The sequence below is a fragment of the Dermacentor albipictus genome, chromosome 2 (genome assembly GCF_038994185.2).
Source record: "Dermacentor albipictus isolate Rhodes 1998 colony chromosome 2, USDA_Dalb.pri_finalv2, whole genome shotgun sequence".
In the NCBI taxonomy this organism is placed as follows: Eukaryota; Metazoa; Arthropoda; class Arachnida; order Ixodida; family Ixodidae; genus Dermacentor; species Dermacentor albipictus.
In genome coordinates this window covers 131542541-131557957 of record NC_091822.1, presented here as the reverse complement: position 1 = coordinate 131557957, position 15417 = coordinate 131542541, and the positions used below count along the sequence as shown (strand labels likewise).

The 15417-nt window shown below is 42.4% G+C and overlaps 1 protein-coding gene across 2 annotated transcripts; it reads right to left on the bottom strand.

Annotated features, from left to right (window-relative positions):
• Positions 1-64: 64 nt before the first annotated feature.
• On the bottom strand, positions 65-13861 carry LOC135912556 (fidgetin-like protein 1). 2 transcript variants are annotated; one of them, XM_065445029.2, is made up of 15 exons: positions 13331-13861; positions 12140-12216; positions 12006-12059; positions 10410-10498; positions 9813-10092; positions 9003-9052; positions 8728-8795; positions 7119-7278; positions 6085-6185; positions 5749-5828; positions 5434-5504; positions 4428-4589; positions 4228-4283; positions 2716-2980; positions 65-281 (listed from the first exon to the last, which is right to left on the bottom strand). In XM_065445029.2, the coding sequence occupies exons 1-15, from the start codon at positions 13498-13500 to the stop codon at positions 144-146; spliced, it is 1821 nt and encodes a 606-aa protein (XP_065301101.1). In that variant the 5' UTR covers positions 13501-13861; the 3' UTR covers positions 65-143. The 2 variants fall into 2 exon arrangements, with proteins under 2 accessions (XP_065301101.1, XP_065301100.1); XM_065445028.2 differs by having other exon boundaries at positions 7119-7281; positions 13331-13858.
• Positions 13862-15417: the final 1556 nt, after the last annotated feature.

Sequence of the window (15417 nt, the reverse complement as noted above, 5' to 3'; positions counted from 1 at the left end):
CGTGTGGAGAACTTGAACATTGCCAGCCATTTCATAGGTGGTAGGCCCACGAATTTGGCCACGCTAGAAGCAGGAACATCCCATCTTTATTTGTATATATTTATGTACAGATAAAAACGCTTGCCAACTTAAAATAACTTGTGTTAGTCGGTCACTGGAACTGCCGGTGTACTGCCATACATCGAGTTCCACTCGACGTAACCGTGGAGGTCGTCTTGGGACACGCTAGCTCTCACTTGACACAGCGCTTCTTCGAAGTCTTTGAATGCCACTGGACGAACCTAGAAATGTGTCGAGAACAGTGTCTTCTTTGAGCATATTACAGCTGGCACAGACTAACTTATATCTTCAGCTAGTCGTTCTAGTACTTTTCTGCTTTGGAACAGCTAGATCCTGCCCCACTTCCGGGTCTAGCTGAAGGCAGAGTATCTCGGCTGAACATGCTTCAGTGCTGTTCCCAAGCGACGTGAGAGCGCCCAGAATGGAGATGTAAACAACTTCAATTTGCATGACTACTGCGCCGTTGTTTGTACATGTCGTCATTTCACAAAAAGCTTGTGCAGAATGCACAGACACTGTAACACCATTAAATTGTTGCAGCTTTTTGTTGTGACACGCATAAGTCGCCTTTGCCGGAACTGCTACAGACATGCTACAATGTCAACATTTTGTCATACCACTGGTGTGTAGAATTAAATTAATGATGCAGTGAAAAAATTGCTTTTAGAGCTGACAGTTTGAAATCTAGATGCTTTCGTGGCTCTGTGGCTTCTTAGGCCTGATACCTTCAAAACAAACAGCCGACCTTTTTCATGGCCCTAAAGGGTGTTTTTTTCTTTATATGTACCAAATTTTTAAAAATTGCCTGTGCCAAATAGCACAATTCTAACCCTTGATGTAAGTTACCTGACGAGGCGGTCATTACTTCAATGAGAAATCGAAATTCTTGATAATTCACACAATTACAGTAAATAACTTTTGACCTTTTAGTTAATTATTTTATGGCACATATTTCACACTGGGAATAGTAGCTAGCGAGTATGCAAGGCATATTGGCTTAGAATAAATACTGAGCCTAGCACCGGTTTCGGTATATGTGCCGTCAAACTTGTAGTAAAAATGCACTGTTGTTCCATTTGCTTTTTAAAGAAAATGCTGTGTTATGCATTGAAGCACAAAAGTAACTGGAACACCAATGCATCTTGTCGGACACCTTAAACATTAATAAAGTTAATGTCTAGAAGCTGGTGCAGTCCCGAGAATTCATTCCAAGTGCATACAAGTATGCAAGTGCATACTCGCTAGCTACAATTGGATTGAAACATATGCCACAAAATAATTAGTTATAAAGTTAATTAGCATAATTAGGCTAATTATTAAATTACGCATTTTGATTTCTCTTAGAATTAATGGCCACCTCATCAAGTAATTTAGACAAAGGGTTAGAATTATGCTATCTGCCAAAGGCAATTTATAAAGATTTGGTGCAGCTAAAGCAAAAATGACCCTGATACCCTCCCATGCGATTGTGTCCGTTTTTGCACTGCTTTCTGTTACAAGTACGAGATTCCAATATGTTTCCTTGGTATGAGATGAGACTTGGGAAAAGGCTAATTTTACCATATACGGTATAGTTCGTGCTGTCACAGTGGAGAATAAGTAGAAAGGGTGATTCCAAATCGAAGCAAGTTATTTGTTACGCAATCACGATAGCTGCTACAGATGCGAACATTGTGTGACTACACCTTGGCCAGCTCTCGAAACTGATCTGATAGAACAGTCGGAGTGCCTCCAAGTGCTCTCAGCTGGAGCCGATTGGGTGTATGGACCGCAACAACCAGCCGAACATGGGATCACATACTCTAGAGTACTCTGGAGTGCTCGAAGATGCCATTGAGATTATTTGGAACTATTTCAATGACCCTTTCATCTGCTTGCGTGAAACATTAGCAGTGTAGAAGGAACCTTAGTATTAACAGAAATTAATGTATAATGATGAGCATTCAATGCCAAACTGAGCCTCTCAGACCTGTGATCTCTTCACATATTTAAAATAATTTGCAAACAATTTTGTTCTCGTTAATTTGTAGCAATGCTTTGTTCTTTGAAGTAAAGGTTTGGCTTTTTGAAAGCCCTCAGTATTAGAACTCCATTTCTTACGGGCGGTCACGTGACCATCTTCACCACAGGAAATGAGGCCATGATTGCTACTAGTAAACTCTCCATTGCCAGCTAACTGTGAATCTGGCTGTATCAGAATACTGTAAAGGACATTTTATTCACAAGTTCGGTGCTTCATTTTCTGGAAGGGACGACAAAATGCGAACATTTTTGGCCAACCTCCTAGAATGGGTACGTGCCACTGGGTAGGGGCCCGAATAGACGAGCAAAACAAGATGCAAAATGTGAAGAGGAGGGCTACATAAAAGTGAGGAAGCTGGCTTCAAAAGCTGCCGAGTGTGGAGAAAGAAGTGAAGTGAACAGAATGGGACCAGCGCGAGCATTAAGCAAAGAACGTTTAGCTACACAGAAGTGAACTGAAGACACTTAAGCCAAACATCAAAGAAAGCTTCGCTCATAACTCACAATTCCCACATATGGGTGGGACCTGCATTTTTGTTTGCACAATATACAGTGAAATTGCTTCTATCCATGTTTGTTATAACCAGGTTTGACTGTAGCATACGCCAATGAGGTGACAGGTGGAGCCCTTGCCTGCTGTTCTGTGATGTGCTGAAGGGTCTCGAAGCTGAGGCTCCGGATGGGCCCCAAGGCAGCCTCCTTGCAGAGTTGGGCCATGTCTGCCCCCGAATAGCCCTGGGTCAGCGATGCCACAGCGTCAATGTCCTCGTCACCGAGGCAGTGTTTCACCTGAGCCAGTAGGCGGCACACCATCTGCCGCCGGGCCGCTTTTTCGGGCAGAGGGATGTACAAACGCTTTGCCAGGCGCCGCCGGGCTGCCTCGTCAAGCTCTTTAGGCCTGCACGAAAGAATGATGCATGTCTGCGGACATCTGTTTCCTAACACACTGATGCATTTTGCAGGGTGACCAATGTGCTTGATGGCGGGAGAGAGTTATGCATTTTTACACAGCGCAAAGAAATTTGTAGAATTACACAGCCGAAAGAGAAACTTTTTACATGACAAGGCGGGTATTATTCTTATAAGGGGCATACAAAGATGGCAACTTCCACAATCTCAGAAGCGGTCATGATAGCACTCTTTTACCTCTCTCTTTTCCTACAAAAGAAATTACGTTTCATTGAAATGTTTCCTTTTTTTAAAAATGAATCTAAGCTGAATATGGTTTTTGTATTTAGACTTCCAACGTTACAGCAGTGACTGTAATATAATGCAATGTAAGTGTAATGACGTCGCTTGCTCACTACAATAAAACTTCGCTAATCTCTGAACAAAAAACAAATTTGTGCGGCGTGGTGTCCTCAGATGTTGTAAAGGTAGTCTCAGGTAGGGAAGTCTAGTCTTTTTTTTTTGTGCATGAGATAGTACTTGCAGCACTGCAAGATCACTTATTCGTTGTCAAAGAAAAGTTCCTTTTGTGCTGCAATTGAAACAAAAACACATTGATTTATGTGCAATTATTTTAAATTCTCTAATGTTAATGGCATACCGTACACCAGCAACTTGGCCAATGTGCTTGCAACACATGAGCAAGCACATATGCCACATAGTATTTGCGTGAAGCAATTAAAACAATATGCTTTATATTAACACAAGGTACATTTAAATTTATGGGCTCAAGGACATGAGATCGTTGGTATAACACCCCTGATGAAGCTGAGACGTGGCTGCAGACATCAGATTGGCTCAGAACATGGCTGGAAATCGCTTAATGTTCACTCATTATCTTAGCAGCACACTTGGAACCCCTAGCATAATATAGATGCAGTAGCAGTGGAAGTTAAAATATCAATGTAATGATGTAAGGACACTTCTCTGATTTGCTAGCAAGAAGAATGTATAATAACTTGCACTGCCTCAACTTCATATGACAGTGTTGCCACACCAAAGTTAGCAAATTACGTATTGTTCATTCGCGCATCACGTATCTATGTACATGGAGGGGTGAAAAGAAAAAGCTGCCGATAAGGTATCTTGACGGTTTCTCACCTCCGTACTGGTAATCAGCTCCAGTTCAAATTCAACTGGCATGCAGCTTGACAATAACCTTTGACAAACAGCACTTAAGATTAAAGAGATGCTTACCTGTTTGTGGCACCTACGATGAGAAGCCGCTCATCTCCTTTTGTACTGGCTCCATCCTATGGTACACAAAAGTGATGGCAGAATAAAGAGCAGGCCATGTTGCAGGGAGTAATCAAGTCATTGATTTTCTGCATGCTATTTGTTCGAACTGTGCATATAGCTGCTCTTGAATGCTGTTTTTCACGCAAATGACATCTCACCAGCTGTACGAGGAACTCTGTCTTGATGCGCCGCGAGGACTCGTGCTCTGTTTCAGAGCGTTGTGAGAGAAGGGAGTCAATCTCGTCTATGAATACCACAGCAGGCTGGCAGCTCCTTGCTACGGCAAACAGTGCTCGCACCATCTTCTCTCCTTCACCAACCTGCACAGATGGAGAGGTAGACAGAGGGTCAACCGAGAAATTTTCAAGTTGGCTTTCACTACTTATTCCTGTAGCACTTAGCCACACAACTACATTACTGTACTAATGCACATTGTAGCAGTGACTATGATTCATCACAAACTAGGCTTTGATTAGTGGTCTTAATCATCTGTTCAATGTCTGCTCCTAATGAACCATTCAACATAGGATAGTCTACAGCATTTGAGTAAATTTTATTTCTTTTCTAAGTGCTCTCAGTTATCTGGAAATCATTACGCACAACTCTACTAGCTCATTACTAAATGCAGATAAATGCTATCCTTTAGGCCTCCTGGACTTACCTCAAAGAGGAAAAGGAACTCTGTGAACAACCTTCAGGTTGTTCACAGAGTTCGCTAGTGTCGGTTTCCATTGCTAGTTCCCACAACTCGCTACAGTTTGTTATACTTAGTGCTGCCATCGAGTGGGAACATGAAGACTGTTGTACCAAATGTTGCTGTTCCTTTCTCTCTTTTATTTTTAAGAATTAATTCAGTTTTAAATTTTATTTTGTCATCACATTAAACTTCGCTAGTAACACTCGTCAAGGTGCTTACTCTTGGTTGTGGCGGTTATCGGTGCTCCTTACGGGCAATGAAGCTCAGTGGAAGCACCACTACATTTGTTGTAAAGAAAGAAATCAGCCATTGGGGCCGTTAAACTTTTGTTGTGCAGGCAAAACTCGTAGTGGCCTTCACTGTATAAACATTCACTAAATATGCGAAAGACAAGAATGTCATTTCGTTGTAGAGGTATTCAGCTGTAGTAATGTGATCCAGAGTAGGAGAAAGCGGGGAAAATGTACCCATTTTGATGTCAGTGAAGAGGCACTTATGCAGAAGAATGTTGCGCCAGCCTGGGAGGCAATGCATTTTCCTGTAAGTAGAACAGTAAAATATACGCCATGTGGTATGAAGTGATGCCAAGATCCACACTGAAAAGTCTATGTGGATAACAAGTACTCAGCATGCACACGTGTATGGGAACCTCTCGCAACCTGGTCAGTAATGCCAAAGAACCTTAAAAAAATATATACATTCTTACTTTTTTTTTGCACACTAGTGTTGGCTACTCAGCCTTGTGAAATGTGACGAGAGATAAGTGCACTGATGAGACATACCTATCAGTGTTTTTCCTGTGCCTGGAGGACCAAACAGCAACAGTCCCTTGGGAGGCTGCCTCAGACCTGTGAAGATGTCACTGAAGAACACCGACCAGCAGCTCAATACTAGTCCGTTTCAATCTTGCTAGTGTTCTTAATGCACTCTACAGGAAGCAGGCAAAAACTTTCTTATTTCTTCAGCCATGTGCCATTTCTACCTGCAGCGAACGTTCCTTCATTTACTCGCTCGTGCAACTTGACCATTATTGTCTTGTCGCAGATGCAGTTTTAAACTGCTGTCATAATACGGCTGACTCATCTATGCATTGGAGAAACAGAAAGCAATATACTCACGGTCTCAACATTGGCCAAACCACCATTTCCTTGACACTCTGCTTGGCGAACTCCAGTCCTGCTATGTCATCCCAGTGAACACCTGGGCCATTGTCCATTATCTAAAGTAGTTTGAGATGAAAACTTTAAGCCTATAGTCGCAGTTATATGACATGGTGCATTCCTTAATGGAGGCCTTCTTGATTGTGTGCCTTTATGCAGAATTACAAATTAAGCTGCCTTTTAAAACTCCTCCATTGCTTACTACCCAAGGGAAAATTCCAATTAAAGTTTCTGTGGGTACTGTACAAGAATTACACGTGCAACAGCAAAATGTACAGATCGCATAGAGCTTTCTGCCAGTCCTGTAGCTTTTTCTATCAGGGCACTACCAATACTACAATGTTCTATAAGACAAATAATATGCTTTGTGGGTCCTAATCGAATCATTAGAAGTAGTGATCATGACACAAACGCGCACTGGTAATAGTATTGCTCGGCAAGATGCTGACCAAGCAAATGTTCCAAACATTTAGAATGAAGGGACAGAAGGCTTCACTTTAATGAAGGAGTTATGTGTTCTGAGCTGTATATTTGTTGCACTGGGGACATTTAGGTAGCGCTTGTTGTTTTACTGCATAATTCATAGAGGACAGAGCTGGCTGGCCGCACATCTATAGGGGTAATACAAGTAGGGCTATACAAAGGCCACAATCCGTTATACGAGTGCCGTCCTGTGTGTGAGCTATTTGGCAGGACAGCAGCAGCAACCTGTGGTGCAATTCACTGTGTGAATGGCATCCTCAGTAACGAATGGCAAGAACAGCAAGTTTCATGTGCAAATGCACCTCAAAACTAAAGAGGGAGCTTAATTAGTGCAGGTGGGTGTATAGACAACATCTGCGTCTTTTCTGTGCAGCACGTAAATCTGCTGGGATGCATTACCACACGTTCCAGAACTTAAACAAATGTAGCAATTTCATGGAAGGAGAGAGGACCATAAGAGTCTGACGACCGTAACTTTTTGTGCATTCGCGATCCATATGTCTGCTCACCTCACTTTTGACGAGCTCAATCAGCTTAGCGTCTATATTCTTAAGTGCCTCGCACTCCTCCAAGCTGTTGCAGTTCTCAATGCTGGATGCGCTCGGACAGCTAGCAGCATTGCTTCCATTCGATCGGAGCAAGGGCTGCACAAATTTGCTGGTCAGGGTTCTTCTGCAACAGAAAGCCACCGAAAGAAAAATGACTCACATCTGGAGAAAGCATCTGCTTCAAGTAATGCAGACTTATGCATACTATTGGCAGCAAGGCACCTGTTAACACATTTAAACCTCGAACCTTCTCCTGAGAAAGCAAGGTTTTTCAGTGTTGCTGTGCTACACTTTTATAGCAACACACTGCTCAAAATAATCAGCCACTTTAAGTTTAATGATTTTACGTGGGATCTACCCAAAATAAAATGGTCATAACAATAAGATTACCATAACACATTAAACCATGATCTTGTTATAACTTACGGAGGGCTCCTTTCTGGTAATGTCAAGAATTGAATGAAGTAAGAGAATTAAATGATAAAATGACATATTTATGGTCTGGAGCTATCATGCTATCAGCTACCAGTCTATGAGTAAACTGAATTTCGTGATTTTATCTGAAATAATTCATGCAGTCAAAAGAGCTGCTGTTGGGGTGTGTCAAGCAGTTGGATGTGACTGACAGCATCATTGTCTAATGATACCGGTTATCAGATAAAGCACATACTAGAGACCTTTTTCAGCGTGCTCAAACATGCAATACAACTTATTTCTTGCTCACACATTAAAATGAAGATGTCACATAGAGTTTAACTTCCACTATGTGCCTGTGAAATCCTTAAATCTGAAGTGCATGCTTCCACAGCTGAAAAAAGAACTGCATCATAATGGATTCATGATGATCAAATGGGCACTCTTTTGACACTGTTCCTTTCAAAGGTAATGAGAAAAAAATTCTAAAGTCATTTAGGGCCAGTCTAGATACAACTACTCATCTATTCTAAACTATCAATATTTTGTTATTTTCTTTTTTTACATTTTGTGACTGTCATAGGTGTTAAACACAACATACTACATTTTAATTAAGCAGAAGTCAGTACATGCTTTTCTTTTTCAATCAGTGCATTAGTCACATATCAAACTTTGTGCTCTTTTCAGAACATTTGATGCCATGCGTTCTGTTGAAAAAACATGTAATTTTTTTTTCCAAAGCAATACACACAAATATGATTTGTGTGCATATCTGGTAATGTCTTAGGCAACAGTCTTGTCTTGGTTCATAGGTTCCATATATCATGCTGAAGTTCATAATCATATGATAAAGTTCAGATAATTCAAAAGACATACGTCCTTGAGGAGCTCGAATTCAGTATGGCTTGAGTACTTCTCAAATTCTGTAGTCCCTGTAAAGTGAACTAAACTCCATGTATGCACCTATATTGTTGAGGGTGACAACCCTGTGTCAGAGTGCAAAAGAGAGAATATGTTAACTGCCTAGCAATTATTAATTATGCCAGCAGCACAGCCAATCTGCACGACACTTTGCATGCATTTTTTTCAAATACAATTTTAACGTACACTTTAATTAACCATGACACACAAGCAACATGCACACAAGTTGACTCACTTTCCTCCCAGGGTTTTAGTGCTACAGCTACGAGCCAGCCCTCCATTGGTCTTCTGCTGTTCAACTTGCTGCAAAAATAATAACGATTTAACACAAACTGCAATAAAGTTAATACTGCAGACAATTTGTGCGTGAGTACAGGAAAAGCCTATCAGCTCTTCACCCAAACAAGAACATATCTGGCCGGCAATGTGTAACAGAACAAAAAAAAAGTCAACAATGCATATAACTTCTTAAGTGGTGTTTCCACATTTTAGAAACCAGGCAGTGCTTACCAATTGCTCCCTGGCTGTGAGAAAAGTGGGAACGCTGGATGGCACGCTTCCTACAGAAAACAGGGGAATCAATGCTAGACATGTCAACGTGTGAATTGCTAAAAATTCTAGAACCAATTATGACATCTGACTACAGCTGAAACTAAAAATTGGCTAATAAATTACGTCTGAGAGGGAACGAATTCAATTTGGAAGCGAAAAAAAGAAAAGAAAGACGCGCAGAGAATAAATAACTGAGGCAAGGTCACACAAACCTGCACGGAAGCACGAAAGATATCTCCTGGGAGGCAAGTCTTGTTGCGCTGGTTTTTGTACTCTCAAAGCCTACAGCCATTGCAGCAAGGAAGAGCTACAGATTTCTGTCAGCATCTTGTTGGAAGAACGCAGCAATATTGCTAATACTAATACAAATGGGGGCAGGGACATGGTTACAGTTGTTGCCATAGTTATTTGAGGCAATAAAGGAATCAAGGCATACACCAATACAACACCTGGCTATACCATCCGCGAAAGTGATGGTAACCTAGGGGCCGAAAAAAATATCTGGGGAAGCAAAAGTGCTGCTTCAAAAGCGAATTATCGCAGCAGGGCATGCTGAACAGGCACTAACCAGAATGTGTTAGGTAGTGAAAGATCTGGTTTAACCAAAGTAAATTTTCATGCAAAGCTCAACTGTTTAATCCTGTGAAAGATCAAATGGATACTTCATGCTGCACAACCTAGTGGTGATGCCACAAAGATTTCCTTTCGCAATATAAAACTTGGCACTTGCTAAGAAAACAGAGAGGACACTTTTGTTCGCATACATACCTCGTGGGTTTGGTTTTCCCTCCTGATGAACATTGCTACTGTACCGAGATGCCCCAGTATTTCGTCTGGAACTTTCAGCAGAGAAATTTAAAGATGCAGCTGTGCCATTCACTAGCTTGTTGCTCAGTGGCAACTCTGTTGTGCTGACTGCTTGCACTTCTCTCAAAGGTCTGGAAGGCTCGCTCCTGCCCAGCATACTGCCTGACCTTTTTGGCACAAGGGGCTTTCGTTTCATCATTTCGATAAAGACTTCATATTCATCTCTGGCATCGACCCCTCTCTGAAATATTGAAAACAAAAGCAACGAGAAACTGTGACACAGATTGTGACAAAAGAATTGAGAAACAGTGACATGTATTAGTTGACAGCATAAAACTCTTGGATATAACTTATGATAAATTTTTTTGCTTATTGTCCCATTAGAGAGAACTGTATGACGAAATTATGCGGTAGGATGAAGCCAGAATATCAGAATACAGTATAAGAAAGAATGTTAGGCCAAACCAAAGGGCCTCTGCAAATATCAGCCAGTGGTTCTCAAAGGGGCATAGCACTCCTGGTAGTAATGACACAAACAGAAGTGACAGTAAGTCTCACAGTCTGGTCATTGCCGAGGCTGTCAGGCAGGAATCCTAAAAGCTCCTCGTCACTTAATTTCACAAGCTGCGAGCGCCACTGGTCAGCATCTGTAAAGCATTAAGAAATTCTTGTTATACGTGGATATTCAAAATGACCTTGGGTTTCAGGCTAATGTTGTTCAGAAAGAGTGCACAAAAGGACAACAAAAGGAAAACAGCACTGGATGAATCCCCCACGATTCCCAAACTAAGTGCAGCTACGTTTTGGTGAGCCTCAGCCCACATGTGTTGCAACATCTCTCCATTGACAACAATCAAAGTAATACTGAAGCTCTATACTTGCAGACAACTTTCTGTGGCAATGAACAGAAAGCTAGGGAGGCAAAACGCAGCACGCACAAGTGACAGCACTCCTGAAAAGAGTCCCATGTTTTAATCCACGTTCGTTTAGGCTGGGGAAGCCAAAACAAACACTCTACTAGCAACAGTTAAATAAGACAGAACACATCATTAAGAGTAAAGGTTCACTTATTTCGCCGCTTTTCCCTTCTGTGTCTAGGGAAACTAAAACCATCGCACGTGGAAGCTGCATTGATTCAGCATCTGTTCCGAGCAAGCGAAAGCACCGTCCAATGCTGCTTGACTACTTGGCGCGGTAACACATGTGCAGCAGGCACGTGACCATAGCTTTGCCTTCGTTGCCACAGAAAGTTATCCGCAAGTATAGAATCCTTTTGAAGTAGCTGAAAGTGGCTTCAGATAAATTTTAACATGTACCCTTAAGGACAACAAGAAGGTCACACAAATTGAGGGTGGGAGGCATGTTTTTTCGTGCTCAGAGCGTTCAGTCACACCTGTACAGATCTCTCAAAAAAGAAAATGCAGAAGTTCATCATTCAGCTGGGAATTAATGGACATTTGTCTAAAAGTGAACACAAGGACTCGTAGCATAATCACCGAAATTTGGATAGATTCTGATTATTTTCACATTATATTTGTTGTCTCGCATAAATTGCTTTCCGAAGTATGCATGTTTGAAGCCTTATCAATCATTGCAAAAAACCCAGTATAATGATCGCGTAAATAATGATACTGCCCAGCGTATGGCGCAAACTTGATATGAGCTCAGGGCTAAAATGAATGCATAACCTCGTCTAGTGATTTTGTTTCTTGCAAAAGAAATCTTCACTTGTTTTCTTAGCTGGGAAGGTTACAAGCCTTCCATTAACTGGAAGGCTTGATTGCCATTAATTCAATGGTGGTGAATTCAACTAGGTGTCTTATCCAATCATGTTCAAAAGTCGCTGCACATTGCAATTTCTTCCTCTAATTTCAATATTGCATGATTCAAACAAACCAAATTTGCATGACCCAGCAAAGTATAACTGACAGAAGTCAATTACATTTTAGGTTCATTAATACTCGCTATCTGACCTGCAGGAAAAATTTGCAAAGTAACATTTTCACTATCAATGCTTGCCATTGGGTAATGCCTGCGGTTGATGTATGCATTATATAAAATTCAGCAAGACCTGTGTTCAGCTGTACAAAAGAAGCCCCTTTGCAGGGAAAAAAAAGGAACCCTGCATAATAATAGGGATAATAGAATACTCACGGTTTTTTGAGGTCTGTGCAGAGTGGGTAACAGCACTCGAGAAGTTGTTGAGGCCTAGGTGCAAAAGGAATGCGCATTAGGAACTGAAGCAAAGTGTCACAGTGGCATTCTTTATAAATAAGCATAAGCCTTACCATCCAAGCTGTCGACGTGGCTATTTCCTTTCTCAGCAAAATGATTCAACAGCAAGCTCTCACAAGGTGCAGATATACTGGACCAAGAAACACAGTGGATTAAAAACCAGGTTGTCTCACTGCATGTACATATGCTTTACATCCTCTTCATTAGATATCTGATATTGATCATGTTAGGGATGTCACTGTGATGAGGTTGCTTAGATGCATGTATTCAGTATGCCCAGAACTATGTTCAGAGCTAGCAGTATGGATATATCATGATAAGCATTGCAAATGATGCAGAGGCTGAATTGCTAAGCATATCATTTGAAAAAAAAAAAAACATGTTCAGTAATACTCACCGTATAAGCCACAGATTCTTTGAGTATCTAGTTATATAGACTAGTGACTAATCCGTAATGTACAGTTACAACACAGATTGATGAAATGAAAACAAGGCTATCAAAAGAAAAGTATGGTGGAATAAGTTTCTGTTACGCTCCCATGAGTGTGCGACACATCTGAAGCAAAAATAGTGATAAGATTGACAGAAGCGCTATTCCCATAGCTTGATATTCTTATAGAGCACAATTTTCAATTTCTTGAAACTTACCCCACCACAGGTTAACGTGCATAATTTTGCAATTTCTTCCTTCGGAGGTTTACGTTATAGCAGGAGTGAGAAAATATATCTGTCATCTTGTTTGTTTCTTGTTGATAAACGAATTCATGCAACACAAACATCCAGCGTGTGTATTCGCAGGTGCTTCCACGAAACATACACTTGGTGGGCTAGACAATCTATGAGCACCGCTAGGTCACCATTTCTGAAATCTGTCAAGTGCACACATTCACAGATGTGATTAGAGTGCAAGGACACAAACACAAGTTATCGACAAGAAAGTATGAGTCTTTATGCATAGTTTCAGTTAACTTACAGCGGCACGTTTATTGTTAGCGGAATTATGAGCATGTTGACCAACCTGCCAGCTATAGAAGGAACAGTTAGCTTACACATACATGCCCAATCAGGTCCTCGATCACGTGATACGGCAAGGGAAAATTACTTGAATGTACCGATGAACCATGCGGAGAGCTTACACTACATATGTCGACTTTCCTTGAGATGTTGCATAGGCAAATCGTCCAGATAACAGCTTCTGGAAGGAAAATATGGTCGTATACACAGCAATTTGCAACGGCACTCACACGCCGGACGCTCTGGCGTACTGCACTTGACGGTGAAGTTTTCGGATAGCGTCAAGGGATAAGCTGTCACTGCCAAACTGGCCGGTGTTCATCAACTGCAACTTGAACGCCAATGCCGGCGCCTCGCTTTCATCGTTCCTTGTGTAAGAGTCAGCACTGTTCATATCCATATGTCAAAGCACAACCGCATATACACAAATTTCTATAGAAGAACACAAAACCATCGCGAAGACACCGATTGCGCTCAATGTAATATCCGGTAAACACGAACTTCGAACCAACTTAGCAGCTAACAAGATGTATCCAGAAAGCGCGCTCATTTGAGTTGATATCGATGACGCTGTGCAGTTCATAAATATATCCATAATATGTCCGCCGTGAAAATTCCCGCATTTCTTGCCATTTTCGCGTTCCAAATTTCGTACGTTCAAGCAAGGAAAAAGCTAGAAGTGCATTTACTACCAACTATAGTAATACAATGGTATCTATAGCGTTGTCTGATCGATTCCAATCCCTACATCCCGGACCGTGACCACGGCCCTACGAAAGTGGACGTCTGTCCAACGTATTCTAGTACACTCTAGTCCAATTGTAGTCCAGCGAACCTGTTGCAAGGATACTACACCTGCTGATAGAAGTATGAGGTGTTTTATTATTTTAGAGTAATGGTAGTGATAATCGTTTTGTAGGCGCTGTGGTAGATCGTTATGGGTTCCACGACAATTTTCACAGTGCACACTCTAAAGTTCGTAACGTTTTCGTTGGTAAACATATCCCGGAGAATAAGGAGAGCCATTTTCTTCTAGCAGTGTCCTTCATTCTCGAAATATACAAGTCAGTTTCATACGACGAGTTTCATACTACGAGTTTCATATACAAGTCAGTTTCAAGTCAGTTTCATATGCGTGGCCCAGCAACTGACGCTTGAATTTCGAGTTGGCCCCCTTGAATTTGGCCAACTGATCCACGAGACACTTATGTTGTTTCGCAGCGTTCTCAGCTTGCCGGCGCTCATCGTCATCTTGGCGGTCACCTGCGCTCGGCATCTCTGGCGCGCACACCCTCATCCTGCCGAGCTTGTCAATTGCGCTGAGCTTTTTGAGCAAGAACGTCCGGGTCCTCCCTGGCTTGGTGCTTGCGCTCGGCATCTCGGGCAGGATTTTCATCTGTGGCACGTGCACGACGCCGTTGTTGACATTGACGTTTCTGTCCCCTTTGACTTTCCTAGTATTCACGCTGTTTTTCGGGAGCCCTAACTCTGTGTGGCCTACCCATAGCAGCGCTGGAGCTGGAATGTTTACGAGAGCCGCAGTCGGGGTGGTTCAGCCAGCATGAGAAGTACGGCGCGCGCCACCCTTGTGTAGAGCGCTCGAACGGCGGCCGCCGAGGCGTTCCGGGGCCAGCCAGCGACGTTTAACGGTAGTCGCTGTGCCCGAGATTAGATGCATCGATGGGCCGCGCGCACCCAGTGTAATTCGAGCCCAGAAGTTACCGTAAGACGTCGCTGTCTGTGTCCTTAGTGCCCCGGCGGCCGCCGTTCCCGCGTTCTACACAAGGGTGACGCGCACTGTACATGGATTTGCCTATATACTTCGTCCTTCTGGCTTCAAGCGGCTTCGTGACTTTGTGAAATCGTAATTTTCGACAAAGTACTGTTTAGTAAATGAACAAACATTATTAGTGCCGTCGGACAGCAGGATTGGAACACAGGATTTCTAATGCAGAAGTTGATATGTCGCAATAGGCTTAAAACACTGACATCAGTCAGACATAACGCCGCAAGCACCGCAGCTTTATTGCAGCCTGCGTCCGTGTGTTCCGATGCTGACGTGTGATGATGACCATGGCAGTGCCGATGAAGGCACGATGAAGATGACGATGAAGTTGGCGATACATCACTTCTCCCCCTCTTACAGGTCCAAGCGTTCAGGAGGCCGTCGCTGTCGGGTCGATCTTCGTAATGGTGGCGGGCTATCCGTCTGGGCCACTTCCGGACTATGTCGCAACGTGATTGGAGTGCTATCTGCAGGGTTTACGGCTACCCTCTGTGTCGAGAAAGAGTCTGAGACAGTTCGACGTCTCACCTG

Excerpts from the sequence above, each read along its gene's own strand:
- LOC135912556 (XM_065445028.2), bottom strand. The coding sequence starts at position 13,500 with ATGGATATGAACAGTGCTGACTCTTACACAAGGAACGATGAAAGCGAG. Across the intron at positions 10,093-10,409 it reads GCCTCGGCAATGACCAGACT|AGAGGGGTCGATGCCAGAGA; the intron begins GTGAGACTTACT and ends TCAATATTTCAG. Across the intron at positions 5,829-6,084 it reads GTTTGGCCAATGTTGAGACC|TGACATCTTCACAGGTCTGA; the intron begins GTGAGTATATTG and ends GGTGTTCTTCAG.